The sequence below is a fragment of the Vicia villosa genome, unplaced genomic scaffold, assembly GCF_029867415.1.
Source record: "Vicia villosa cultivar HV-30 ecotype Madison, WI unplaced genomic scaffold, Vvil1.0 ctg.000910F_1_1, whole genome shotgun sequence".
NCBI lineage: Eukaryota > Viridiplantae > Streptophyta > Magnoliopsida > Fabales > Fabaceae > Vicia > Vicia villosa.
The window spans coordinates 202,401-217,752 of record NW_026705408.1 but is presented as its reverse complement, the minus strand read 5'-3'; the positions used below and the strand labels follow the sequence as shown (position 1 = coordinate 217,752).

General features: G+C 28.0%; 1 protein-coding gene across 1 annotated transcript; it reads right to left on the bottom strand.

Moving 5' to 3' along the window:
• Window positions 1-6,346: 6,346 nt before the first annotated feature.
• On the bottom strand, window positions 6,347-7,788 carry LOC131632107 (ethylene-responsive transcription factor ERF060-like). Its single transcript, XM_058902878.1, has one exon. It carries the CDS (start codon window positions 7,549-7,551, stop codon window positions 6,703-6,705), a length of 849 nt encoding a protein of 282 aa, XP_058758861.1. The 5' UTR covers window positions 7,552-7,788; the 3' UTR covers window positions 6,347-6,702.
• Between the last annotated feature and the right edge of the window lie 7,564 nt (window positions 7,789-15,352).

The following is a 15,352-nucleotide window of genomic DNA, read 5'->3' as shown; positions in this document are numbered from 1 at the left end:
TAAAAAAATATAATTTTGAAAAAATATTGTACTTTTGTATGATTTACCTAAAATTATCTAATTTTGTAAGATATAAAAGCCTTTTTAACCACCCATACGTTAAAATCATTACGTTGGGAATAATTTAATTGATATAGAATCAATACATTAAAATCATATCAATTACTTACCAATATCTTAATTGGTAAAATAAATACGTTACAAATATATTTAGTACTCCAATTATATTGACGTTGTATCACCAAAAATTGAGTGAATCAAATTATCATTAAAAATTAATAAAAATAATTTATCTCACTTGATTTCCTTCAAAATTATTTAATAGAAACTTTCCATAATAATAAATTTATCAACATAATTTTGAAATCAAATTTCATATGGTTAGAAGATTTCTAACCTCTCATTTAAAATATTATTAGATACATATTTTAATAAAGTGTTTTAGGCATATCATTGCTTTTATATATTGTATGGATTTTTTTTATAAAAAATGCATAATTATTATTATAAAAATAAAGTGTTTTAGGCATATCATTATTGCCTTTATATATTGTATGAATTTTCTTCATAAAAAAATACATAATTACTATTATGAAAAATTTATCATATTATTGGTATTGGTATTAAATTAAATTAAATAAATAATATATTTTTACTTTCTCTTTTGTTGTAAGTTGTAAGTATTTGTTTTAAGAATTCATATCACGGTGAAGAATAATTCTGGTGTAAAATTCGAAGTAAGAAGGTTCCACCAAACAAACAATTTATTCTTTGAAATCTAATTGTAGTGAATTTTACAAAATAATTAAGAATATTTTCTATAAAATAATAATTAACATTAATTGAAATTTAAATAATTAAAATTTCAAATAAATAATTACAAATTTTAAATAAGATATCATACTTTTTTAATATTTTAATATATATATATATATATATATATTATATGATATATTTATTTTAATTATGTAGATTCATTATGGTTAATTTATTTATATAATATTTGGTTCTTATGTATATTATATTAAACATTTAGTAAAAATAGAAGTATTTAATATATAATAATTTTCTATTTATATAGTTAATAAAAATATATTTTCAAAATATTTAAAATACAACATGTGTCCTCGTCATTCTCTGTATAGAAAAACTAACTACTATTTTCTATTTTCACTTTAATAAGATTTCTTACTAATACTACTAAATTATTTAAAATATTAAATCTGAAAGTTATATATATATATATATATATATATATATATATATATATATATATATATATATATATATATATATATATATATATATATATATATAATGAAATTTTTTAGAGATTATTAAATAAAATAAATATATTAGATCTATTGACTATTTTTTTTAAAACATATTTAAAAATAACTATGGGTTTTAATAAGCATAAGTAATCGAATGAAACATAAATACTGTATGAATAAATAGTAATAGAATGAAACATAAGTAATGTATGAATAAATAGTAATAGAATGAAACATAAGTAATATATGAATAAATAATATCAAAATGGTATGATATTTTTTATTAATCATAAAATTTGTTTGTCATTTATAAAATTTAAAATTTTAACTGGACAAGTTCATCAATAATCAATATCTATTTATCTATATATAATATAATATAATTGAAATATTATCATTAAAACTTTAATGGGGTCAATTCTATCCAAATACAAAATAATATATTACGGATACACACGGATAATTATATGGTACACGCATATGGTACTGATATTAACACATTTAATTAAATGTTGAATAATAACGAGAATAAATTTACAATTGACTTAAATAGTTTTATAAATAATTCCAAAACAAAAATATTTATATATAGGAATAATTAACTATTGATTGAAATATTTTTATATATGGAATAATATATTTGATTTGTAAATTGACTTTAATTAATTATATTTAATATTTATTATTAATTGTATTATATAATTTGATAGAATATTTCTTCATTATAATTTGTCAATTTAAGATTTTTGTTATTATAAAATATTTTAATTATCATCAAATATTTTTAAACAATATTAAAATTAATTTATTTTTGTTTTAAAAATATCATCAAAATATTGAATATTAATAGAAACATGAAGTTATGATAAAAAATTGAATATTAACTGAAACATGTAGTTATTAATCAAAATATTGAATATTAATAGAATTTTTTTTAATATTAATGGGTACATGAAGTTACTAATCAAAATATTGAATATTAAAGACAATATTAAATTACTGATCAAAATATTAAATATATTGAATATTAACGGAAACATGAAGTTACTGATAAAAAATGGCATGTTAACGAGAGCATAAAGTTACTTATCAAAATATTGAATATTAACGAGAACACAAAGTTATTGATCAAACTATTGAATATTAACGGGAAAACAAAGTTATTGATCAAACTATATTCAATATTAACAGGAACATGAAGTTACTAATCAAAATATTGAATATTAACGAGAACATGAAGTTAGTAATCAAAATATTGAATATTAACGTGAGTATTAAATTACAGAGCAAAGTATATAATATTAACGGGAACATGGAGTTACTGCTAAAAATATTGAATAATAACGGAAACATGGCGTTATTAATCAAACTATTGAATATTAACAAGAACAAATTTGGAATATTAACGGAAACACGAAGTTAGTGATCAAAATAATGAATGTTAACGGGAACATGAAGTTATTGATCAAAATATTGAATTTTAACGGGAACATGAAGTTATTGAACAAAATATTGAATATCAACAAGAACACGAAGTTACTGATCAAAATATTAAATATTAAGGGGAACATGAAATTACTGGGCAAAATATTGAATATTAACGGGAAATGAAGTTTATTGATCAAAATATTGAATATTACTGGGAACACAGAGTTATTGATCAAAATATTGAATATTAACTGGAGCACGGAGTTATTGATTAAAATATTAATTATTAACGGGAGCACAAAGTTAATGATCAAAATTTTGAATATTATCGGAAACATTAAGTTACTGATCTAAATTTTAAAAATTAACGGGAACAAATTTTGAATATTAACGAGAACACGAAGTTACTGATCAAAATAATAAATGTTGACGGGAACACGAAGTTTTTGACAAAATATTGAATATTAACAGGAACACGAAGTTACTGATAAATTTTTGAATATTAACAAAAACATTAAGTTACTGATAATTTTTTTGAATATTAACGGAAACGAATTTGGAATATTAACGGGAACACGAACTTATTGATCAAAATAATGAATATTAACGGGAACAAGGAGTTACTGATCAAAATAATAACGGGAACAATAACATGACGTTACTGATCAAAATATTGAAAATTAACGGGAAGAAATTTGAAATATTAACGGGAATACGAAGTTACTTATCAAAATAATGAATATTAATGGGAACATGAAGTAACTGATCAAAGTATTTTTCTATTAATTATGTATTTTGAATGAATCATTATTATAAATGGATTTTGTAGTGGTTTCTCATTGGCCTACAAGAGAGAGCTGATAATTTGAGATTGGGCTGATAGTTTGTAGTTATAATTGAGCCAAAATAATTAATTTTCTCCTTAGCTAGCAAAAATAATCGATTCTCCATAGCTGATAGTTTGAGATTGGGCCAATAGTTTGTAGTTTAATCAATTATATTAAATATTTATCACTAATTGAATTATATAATTTGATTGAATATTTCTTCATTATAATTTGTGAATTTGCGATTTTAAAACTTTTCCTTCATTATAATTTGTCAAATAAAATATTACTATTTTTATAACTTTTTCAATTTTACCCAAAACTTAATCTTTAACTAATATCTTTTATTTTTCTCAATCACAATGCGCGAAAATGATGGGTACTCGTGCGAACGCACGGGTAAGACACTAGTTTTGAGTAAGAAACTTATCTTTTTAATTTATGGCTTAGTTGCAACTTAAGTCCCCCTATTTTTTTTGATCCCTCTATTTTAAAAACTACTATTTTAGTCTTCTATTTAAGTTTTCTGTGCAATTTTCGTCCCCCTATTTTATTTTTTATGCAAAAATAGTCCCTAATTTTATCTCTTTTTTAAGAGAAAACTCAAAAGAGTGACCAAAATCGTGGTTTTAAAAATGAGGTGGCCAAAATCGAAAAAATAATAAAATAGGGGGACCAAAGTTGCAATGAAGCCTTAATCTATTAAACAATGCTCACTTACCTTTTTAATTCTTAACTAGTGCTCTGAGGGCACTCGTTAGCATTTTCCTTTTTATATAAAGGCATGGTTCTCCTTATTTGAAGACCATCCTTTTGAAAAAAAAACTTGAGTTCCATATTCGAGTTTTGTTAAGTATGTGTTTTGTGTAATACTCTATTCTAGTTAGTCTTTCATACTTAAGAGAGATATAGTGTTTAGTTTGTAATTGTGATATTTGTCGCTTCACAATAATTGGTTCTTACAAACACTTGAGAGAGTGTTTGTGTGAAAGTGAGGGAAACTCAGATTTAGGGGAGCCTGAGTTGAAATTTACTGATAGTATTAGGAAAAAATGTATTAAATAAGAGAGTTCATATGAGATCATTGTGTACTATTGACTACTGGTAGTTAGTGATTTTTCTTTCTTTTGGGCTACATCCCTCTAGACGTAAGTGTCTATTGCAGTGAACTGGATTATCAATTCTTTGTGTCTTTTTTTTTCATTTATTGTTTTAATGGTCAGTGAATAATTCAGATCATCTTGTCTCACACATTGCTTAAAATCTTTTGTCAAACATCATGTTGTTGATCGAACATAATTTCAAAACAGAGCAGGTACCCTATTATTGTTGGTTGTGTTCTATAGTATCTATTTTTATTATGTTTAAGATAGACAATACCAAAGAAGGAGGATTTGTCAATCGTCTATCATTTCTTAATAGTACTTATTATGACTACTGAAAGGCTCGCTTGGTTGATTTTCTTAAATCCATGTATATCAAGACTTAGAAAGTAGTTATCAAAAGATGGACTCCTATAACGTTCGCAGCTGAAGATAATTGTGTACCCATCAAGCATGAAAAATATTGGACACTTGATAAAGATGAAGTTGCGCTTGGGAGTTCTCGTGCTCTTAATGTTATTTACAATGGAGTCAACAAAAATATCTTCAGGACTATTAACACTTTCACTAGTGCTAAAGATGTTTGGAAAACTCTTGAAGTTGCTCATGAAAGTACCTCAAAAGTTCATATGTCAAGACTTCAACTCCTTACCACAAAATTTGAAAACCTGGAGATGTTCGAGGCTAAAAATATCTCTAAATTCAATGCTCAAAATTTGAAAACCTGGAGATGTTCGAGGCTAATAATGTCTCTACTAATGTCAAAGACAATCAACAATAGAATTTAAAAGGTGGTAACTTTTAGCGTCAAGGAAAAAATGGTGAATATTTGAATAATTCTATCTTTCTTTTTGAGTTGAATATAGCTCGTTCTCAAAAGTTGTTAGTGAAAGTTTTTGTTTTCTTTCTTGTGAATGTTTTTATATCTAATGTAGAGTGAATTAGAGAATAAATAAAATTTCTTTTAATTGGGCAGTTGCATGAGACAATGGTTGGGAGTAGAGTAGTTGTGATCCAACGTACTATTTAGTAGAATAATTTCATACATCCTTGCACTAATAATAAGAATTATCACTTACTAATTATACCATAGTACCTTGTGTATTATTTCTAATTGTCTTTCAAACATGAATTCATTACGTTGAGAGAGAAATCATCTAATTTGTTCTTCACAAAATTATCTTCTAAACATCAGTTGACGAGTCACTAATGGATAACAACTTGATCGTCTATAGAGAGGATCAAAGTGTTGATTATATAACGTTGATTTGAATAAAGGAATATGATGACTTTCTTGAGCATCTCTTGAGCAGATGGTAACTATGTAAGCCTCATCTAGAGGATACGTGAGTGAATTCAATAGATATGCGAAGATTCGATATCTTATTAAATGATCTTAATCCAAATAATCACTTAACATAAGTAGATTTAACATAAGTAAATTCGTATGTTCTTTTTAGAGTATATATAAATTAGAGCCTTTTCAATAATTTTTTACACATGTAAAAAACATTAGAGAACAAAACTATTCTTTTTTAAATCTTGTTATTATCAAAATTAAAATCAAAGATCCTTGTTCTTTAAGCCACTTAGTCACTCAGTATCCCATGATTTGTTTTCAAATTAAACAATTTATCTTTAAAAGACTCTTATCTTGCATTGATGAATTCCAAACAAACAAATTTATATGATTTAATACCAAAGACAACAATCATTGAAGAGATAAAAAAAAGTATATTTAAATCTAGTATTTATTTAGACAGAGACAATAGCTTACGCTTAAAAATTACAAGAAGAAAGTAACCAAGACACAATTTGAAGCTCCTATGATCATGCAAGGAACAAAAAAACTCCAGCAGACCGAGAAGACCTTAGACCATAATAGTAAACCATTAAGATGACTCTAATTTAGAACCCTAAAACCTCCAAGCTATCTCAACAAAAACACCTGCAAATGTCAAAAACTTCATTGCAGACGCCGTCGAAGACACCGGACCATATCCTTAAATTACAAAATACAGAAACATAGTAAACTCAAAAAACATATACTTCCTAAATCACTTCTCAGACTCATAATGCTTCCCAATCAATTTCAACAGAAGGGTACTTCTTCAACCCAAAATTCTCCACTTCATCCCACCGACAAGAATCCGAAAAATCCAAGAAACTAACACCTGACTCCGGAGAAGACAAACCAGGCGAACATTCATCAGACATAGACAACAACACCGCCTTCTCATTCTCAACCTTAAAATCCTCAAACTCGTGAAAAACCAATTCATACTTCGGTTGTTGTTCAGGAACAAAAACAACCGGCTTTACATCTTCAACAGAGATGCATGGCTTTTCAATATTCCCTTGTTTCTGAGAAACCGCTAAGGATTCACAAATAGCTTGAAGCTTAGAATCAACCGAGGAAGCGAGAGGATTGTAGTTTCCATAGTGGCACATGTTTGGAAAATTGAGGCGTGCGAATTCGCCTCTAAGCTTATAAGCTGCGTTATCATAAGCAAAAGCTGCTTCCTCTGCAGTATCGAAGGTTCCAAGCCAAAGACGAGTACGGTTCTTTGGGAGTCTTATTTCAGCTACCCATTTTCCCCAATGACGCTGTCTAACTCCACGATAGAGTTTCGTCGGTTTTGAGGGAGTTCCAAAGTGCTTCATGGGAACGGGCTTTTGTGTGAGAGTGAGAGTACTTTTTTGTTGTTGTTGTTGTTGGGTGATTTGGAATTGGGTTTGGATTTGAAGGATTTGTGATGGAGTGAGTTGGTTGAGACCAATAGAGCTTCTTTGGGTTTGGTAATTGGGATTCAAATTGTGTGATTGTTGTTCAGAGACTAATGAAGAAGAGCCAGTTTTCATAAAAGGCTCTAGTGCTTTCATCAGTTCTTCATTGTATATATCTATAGCTGTTAACATACTTTACCAAACAAAGAAAAAATAAATATAAAAACTTAAATTTTTTGATATCTTTCTGATTTGAGTGACATTAGTATTGCTATTACTACCAACTCATGATGTGTGAATTGCATGATTTGTTTGAGGAATGGAAGAAAGGGAGAAGAAAATGAAAGGGGTGTGGAAAGGAAAAGACAAAAATTGGGGAAAAAAAAGGATCTCACTTTAGTTTTGTGAGTTGCCTCACTCTTTTGTGTATTCATGTTGAGTTTATTGGTTTATATACTCTCACTTTGTGTTGGAATTTTCTTTATTGAATCGTTTGCTTCGTCAACTTTAATTATAGCACCTTTATTCGATTATGGTTGTCCAATTGGAGTGTGCCACGTATGTAATAGGTCATCATTTCGGCGGATACGTTTTTTGATAGAGCTACTTGCATAAGATGCGGGTAGGGTTGTTATCGGTCCAGTCCGGTCCAGATATTTGCTATCCCAAAAATCGGACTGAAATAGTAATCGGAATAAATTTGGATCGGACCGAAATAGTGATGGACTATTTTGTTGGACCGAAACCGGACAGTTACTTCGGATATCCGACAAAAATATTCAATACAATATCCATTTTTGATATCGTATAAAAAAATTATTCATTCTCGGACCGAGTAACATTTTGATTAGTCCATTAGTTCAGTTCCACCGGTCCAATTTCCGATCCGGTTCTCAAATTCAGAGGTCCAAAAATAGCCTTAGTTGTATGTGCCGGCGTTGGATTGGGTTATGTTATGAATACAAATAGAAATGGCGGAATGGGTAAAGTGTTCAATGGTCATTGTTTTGGTGATGAGACTCTTGGGAGAGCTACTGAAACGTGTTTTCTTTGCATTGGTCATGAATCATAACTGATCTATGAGTTAAGATTCTATCAAATTTTCTTATAAAAACTTAAATTTTGAAATATTTATTTAGAGATTCATACCGATTACAGATTGTGTAATAATGTTATAAATAGTAAATAAATATATGGTATAATTGTATATTTGATTCTCACATTTTCACCCATTTACGAAATTGATTTTGTCTTTTTCAAATCGAACATAGCAGTTCCTATACTATCATGTTTTTTTGCAATTTTAGTCCTGATCCCCATTTACCCTTCCTTAAATGCTGATGTGTCAAATTTCTAATTGATGTGGCCAAAAAAAACATTTATGTAGCAATGCATATTCGGAAAATGTTTTTTATTTATTCATGAAATTGATTTTTATAGAATGGCGGTGGAACAAAAACATTTAAACATTTTTAAAAATTACAATTAACAAAAACATGATTTCATAGAACAAAAAATCATCTTTTTCCTTCATCCCATCAAATCGATTCGACCATGGCAGAGAAGGGCAATGAAAAAGCTAGAGATGGAATGGCATGGTGGAACAAAGAGCAGAACCCGAAATATTGTTTCAAGTATGTAACAAGTCTTAGAAATTAAGGTTTTTTGGTAATTTTATTGTTGACAAAATGTTGTGGATAGTTTAGGAAAGGCTAGTTTAGGGTTTATTGTTGACAAAATGTTGTGGTTGTGATATGCACAGGCCGAGTGAGGACCAAAAGTTTAAGATACGCATTAACCATGGGGTAGATTTGTAACTTTCCATGTCAAATTGCACGTGGAGAGTCTAGTCTATGAGATGGAAGACATTGTGATGCTGATATGTTGAACTATGAGGACATTAAAAATATGGTCATTAGTGTTGGATATACAGAAATCAAGTGTTTGTGGTACCAACATCCAAAGCTATCATTTCAACACAGACTTAAACCTCTAGACATTGATGGTGACATGTTGGAGCTTGTTGTAGATGCTAAAGGGTATAATGTAGTAGATATTTTTATTGATCATGAAGTGGATTCCAGATGTAGTTGAATTTGGTGATTTTGATTATAAGGTTAGGAATGATGAAGCTGGAGTCAATTATGATGTTGGAGAAGTTGTTATGGAGGAGGTTAGAGGTGAGAAAGAAAATGTGAACAATGAAGGTGTTAGAAGTGATGAAGAAAATTCTGCTTGTATGTAACTTTATGTATATGATTTGTCAGGGACTTGTGGCGGAAATTAAAGGACTAGATAAGAATGTGGAACACGGGTTGTGTGTTAAGCATCTTTATGGGAATTGGAAGAAGAGTTTCTCAAGAGCACACATGAATGAGCTATTGTGGAAAGCTGCTAGAACTACTATTATACCAGATTGGAACCATGAAATGCAGAAAATGTATGACATAAATGGAGAGGCTTACAATGAAATGGCTAAGGTTCAACCTACACAATGGACAAGATCAACATTTAGCACTAACACTCAAAGTGATTTGCAGGTCAACAACATGTGTGAAGCTTTCAATAGGGTAATGCTTGGTTTAAGGGAGAAAACAGTAATCACTTCACTTGAGGGTGTAAAGCATTATATAACAATGAGGATTGTAAAGCAAAGGCAAAGGCAGATGCTTGAAAGGTACAATGGTGATATATGTCCTAAGATTCAGGTAATAATTGAAAAAAATAAAAGAGCAACTGGGAGATGGAAGGAAACTTGGCATGATGATGCGGAAATGACTCAGTTTAGCCTATCTAATGAGATTGATACATATATTATGAATCTGGCAGAAAAGTCTTGTATTTGTCGTAGGTGGGACCTAACTGGTATACCTTGTGCACATGCTATTGTCTGCATTTGGCACAATGGATTGGCTGTTGAAAGTTATGTGGCATCTTACTATAGGTAAGTGTATGTCTTCAATATTTATTTGGTTTGGCACAATACATCTCACAATACATCTCACTTTTTGTTGTAGGAAATCACAATGCCTGGCTATTTACTCTCACATTGTGCTACCATCAAATAGACCAAGACTTTGGGCCACTCACAAGTAGTGAGTACATCAATCCATCAGTTATGAGAAGGGCACCAAGAAGGCCCAAAAAGCTAAGGAATAAGTCAAATGATGAGCCAATAAATCCTGGTGTGCTACCAAGACAGATGAAGACAATGAAATGCATGAAATACAACTAGTTTGGACATAACAATAGGACATGTAAAGGCAAAAGTGTTGCTGACAGGAAGATTCCAAAATGTGGAAACAAGCAGGAAAAAAGCAAAAGGAAAGGCTAGTTCAAGTGGACCATATGTGCAGTTTGCATGCCCAAGTGAGGTTGAGGTTGCTGGCGTTGAGAAGAAAAAGAAGAAATAGAAGACAAAGGCTGTGGAGGTTCAGGCTGTTGTGTCTCAGGGATCACAAGCTCCACTGACACAATCATCTTAGAATTAGATTACACTTAAGTTGGTATTTTGGTTTAGATTGATGCAATTTATAGGTTAAAGTCAATGTATGCTCCACAAACATAACTTTCTTTTTGCTAGAATTATGGTACTATTTTGGGTGAATGAAAATCAGTTTTAACATAAGGTAATATGGAAACACATTTTATTGATTCTTTCATTTTCATTCAAATATCATTTAAGTTCACTTGAAATTTACAACAAACATCTCAAGCCTTCCAAGTTCACCTGAATTTTACAACATAACATTCCAACCACTTAACCTAATCAATATCATCTAAACAAGAACAAAAATCATAAACACAAAACACCTAAACAAGAACACCTAAACATAATCAGCATTACTAAACCCAATCCTTTCAAGCATTTCAAGTTAACAATACATAGCAATCCCATAATGACCACAACAGCTAGAATAACCAATCTTTGGCAACACTTTAGCTTCTTTTTTCAAATCCTCGTCTTATTTCAACTTCATATTATCCTTCTTCTTAAGTTCATCAATTCTCTTCGTTAGGGACAAAATCACCTTATTTGCACACACATACATTTCTTCATCGTACCAATTGGTGAAATTACATCCCTTTCGCCCATGCAACTACATTCACAAACAAATAACACATTGTTAATTATGGATTTCAAAATAATGCTGATACTTTCATTTGACATAATTAAACCACAATAATTAAACCTACGCCCAAGATTCTCAGTTGTCCATGTAGTAAAGAGAGGTGATCAAGACCATATAAGCAACACACATCTCTGCTTCGTGAAGCACAACTATTATTGGGCACAGTATATGATTGTGACATTTATCAATTTTGATTGTTGAAGAAGAAATAGAAGAAACTGAAGAAGAAAGCAAGGAAAAGAAGAAGGAATTGAGCAAAAACAAGGAGGGAGAAAATGAGGAGGAAGACGAAAATGGAAGAAACTGAAGAAGAATCCGAGAAGAAACAAATTTGGGAAAGATAGGATTGAGAAAGAAGACGTAATAGGGAATTAGAGCAATGACATTTTTCTTTTAGTCTTTTTTTTTAATTTAAGAAATATTTTAATTGTATTTTTAAGTAAAAATTACGATTTAATGACATGTAAATGTCATTTTCCATATTGGCACTGCCAGATATGTGTTTATCTGCCATCTGTGCGTTTTTTGGAGGGGAAATGGGGTTAGTACTAAAATTGCAAAAAAAAAATGATAGTATATGGACTGCTTAGTTCGATTTCAAAAAGGCAGGACTAATTTGGTGAGTTGATCAAAATGTGAGGATCAAAAGTATAATTAAGCCTAAATATAATATAGTCATGATTAAGAAATATATATAAGAAAGATATATAAATTAAATAGTCTCAGCCCGTCGAAAATGTATACTTTAGGGAAAAAAAATTAGTAGAAATCTATGCGTGCGTTTGCACACGTCGCACAATATATATATATATATATATATATATATATATATATATATATATATATATATATATATATATATATATATATATATATATATATATATATATATATATATATATATATATATATATATATATATATATATATATATATATATATATATATTATATATTAAGTAGTCTCGTCCTATAAGCAACGCATATTTTAGTAGAAAAATAAAGAAAATAATTAAATAGTCATCTCTATCTGTGCGTTCACACAAGTCGCACAATATCTTTATAAATAGTAAATAAATATAATATAGTGATGGTTAATATATATATATATATATATATATATATATATATATATATATATATATATATATATATATATATATATATATATATATAAACAAATTAAATAGTTTCGGCTCGTAGACATTGTCTATTTTAATATAAATAAATAAATTAAATAATAAAAAATTAAGTAGTCTCGACCCGTAGGGCATGTCTATTTTATGTAGTATTGATCCAGAGAAAATTTATAAAGTAAATTTTTTATTGTCATATGAGTTTATAAACTATAAGCTCAAAAACATAAAAACATAAAAACATACATGTCAAACATAGTCTTATAAATAATGATCATCTTTTTTAAAACCCAATCAGATAATGAGATTGTTTGATTGTGTTTTATTTTTTAGTTTTTAAAAATAATTTTGTAATAAAAATAATAATAACAATAAGTAAAAATATTTTAATAAAAAAGACGAACAAAATAGTTGAAGATATTAAATATTAGAGGTTTGCCTAAGAATTAATTTATTAATCATAAAATATAAAAAATTATTTAAAAATTAAAATAAAAAAGACAAATTTGTGTTATTCATGAGAAATTTGTCATATTTTTTAATAAAATAAATATTTATAACAATTTTTAGTATAACTATTACCATTTTATCATTAAAAAAAATACAATTTGTATAGATATATAATTATATATAATTTCAATGTTCATATTCTTAATACTAAATAAAAACATATCATAAGTTTTAAGCTTCTTAACATCTAAAGTAGAACTACTCTTTGCATCATTGTCATCTTTATCTTAATGAACTTGTATATGAAAACCTTTATATTATAATTAAATATAATTTTCTAAAACTTTTTCTTTCAGGATAGTATATCACTTTTTGATCTCATATAAATCATAGTATCCATGTTATAGAGGCTATTGTAATTGTAAACAAATGTTGATTAACTGCCATTATACATCCTAGAGAGATTTTAGAGACTGAAGAAGGAAACTAGAAAGAAAAAAACACAAACAACATTCACTGTCATGTTACTAGAAACAAAGATTTATACTAATAGTTTATATTTTAAAACAAAGTGCCCAAGTCAAAACTACTACTTGATGAAAGTGAAAAACACAAGTCATAATTGTGAGAGACCAGTACATTATAAATAAATTACACCTTAACCATACTTATCTTAATTTATAATAATTATTTGTCCGAGCAAATGGCTTAAACACACAATTCATTATTACAAGTCATAATTTTAAAACTAATTCATTATATATTAAACTCACACCTTAACCTTATTCATCTACTACTCCGGCCTTATTGCCAAAATTCTCTTTTTAGATTCATTGAATAATGAATGTATCTAGTCTACATATAAGACAAGATATATTTATTATTCAATGAATCTAAAAAGAAAATTTTTGCTTATAAATAAGGCCATTAGGCTTAGATGCACTTTTGGTTCCTGTAAGTTAGCGAGTTTTTAATTTTTCGGTTTTGTAAGTTTTATTTTTTTGTCTGAGTCTCTATATCTTACTTTTTGCTTACGGTTTAGTCCCTAAAGTTAAAATCTACAGGAAAATCTGTAGGTTTCTTGCGAATTTTTCTGCAGATTTTAATTTTAAGAACTAAAACGAATGCGAAAGTAAAATATAGGGATTCAGACCCAAAAAAATAACTTACAAAGACGAAAATAAAAAACTCACTGACTTATACGACCAAAAAAGTGCATTTAAGCCTTATAATTATTATTTGTCCAAGCAAATAGCTTAAATACACAATTCATCATAACAATTTGCTGGTCAAAACCAATAAATATTATTTTATTCATTATTAGTATTTTTTTTTATTTATAATGGTAAATTTATACGAACTGTACAACTAAATGAGAAGAATAATTTATATAGGAGGGTTTAATAGATCAGTATAAAAGCACAATCTAAACTCCATCAAATCTGCATAACTGTTTTCATTAGAGGCTGTCAAAATGGGCCGAAGCCTATGGGCCGGCCCATCAAGCCCGAAAATTGTTAGGGTTTGGGCCTTATTTTTCGAGCCCATTTATATTTGGGCCTTTTTAAGTCCGGCCCTAAAAAGTTCTAAAAAATATAGGCGGCCCGTATGGGCCTTGGGTAGCCCGCGAGCCCGAAAAAAATTAAAATTTTTTAATATAACTAGAAATTATCCTTTCCTAATTCATAAAGGTATGCTATAAACAATTTGCGTATTATGTATTTTAATTTATTTTTGATATTACAAAGGTATAAATATCAAACAAAAGTTGATGGTTTGACTTAATTTCAAACTAAAAGGTTTCATCCTAATATAATTATGTAAATAGTATAGAAAAGACACCATGATATATTCTAATTAAAAATAAGATTGAAATGAGATTTAAAAAGTTATGATGTAATTTTTTATGGTAGGATAGAATTAGTACAAATCATATATATAACAATTTGCTATAAAATAATATCCCATCAATCTAATTATAATTGTTATAAAATTTTATAACAGTTTGTTGTTATCATTGTTATAAAATTATAATTGTCATGAATATTTATATCTTAAAATTTGTTGGAATAAGTTATTTAATTTTTGTGTGCAAAATTAAATATAATTTAAGATGTATTTTGAATAGTTGAAACTAAGTTAATATGTTGTTTTACATTTTAATTGTAACTTATATAGATTATTTAGAAATCGTAATTTTAGAAATGAAAATTGATATATATATATATATATATATATATATATATATATATATATATATATATATATATATATA

Bases quoted from the DNA above. Each gene is read 5' to 3' on its own strand.
- LOC131632107 (XM_058902878.1), bottom strand. From the start codon at position 7,551: ATGTTAACAGCTATAGATATATACAATGAAGAACTGATGAAAGCACTA.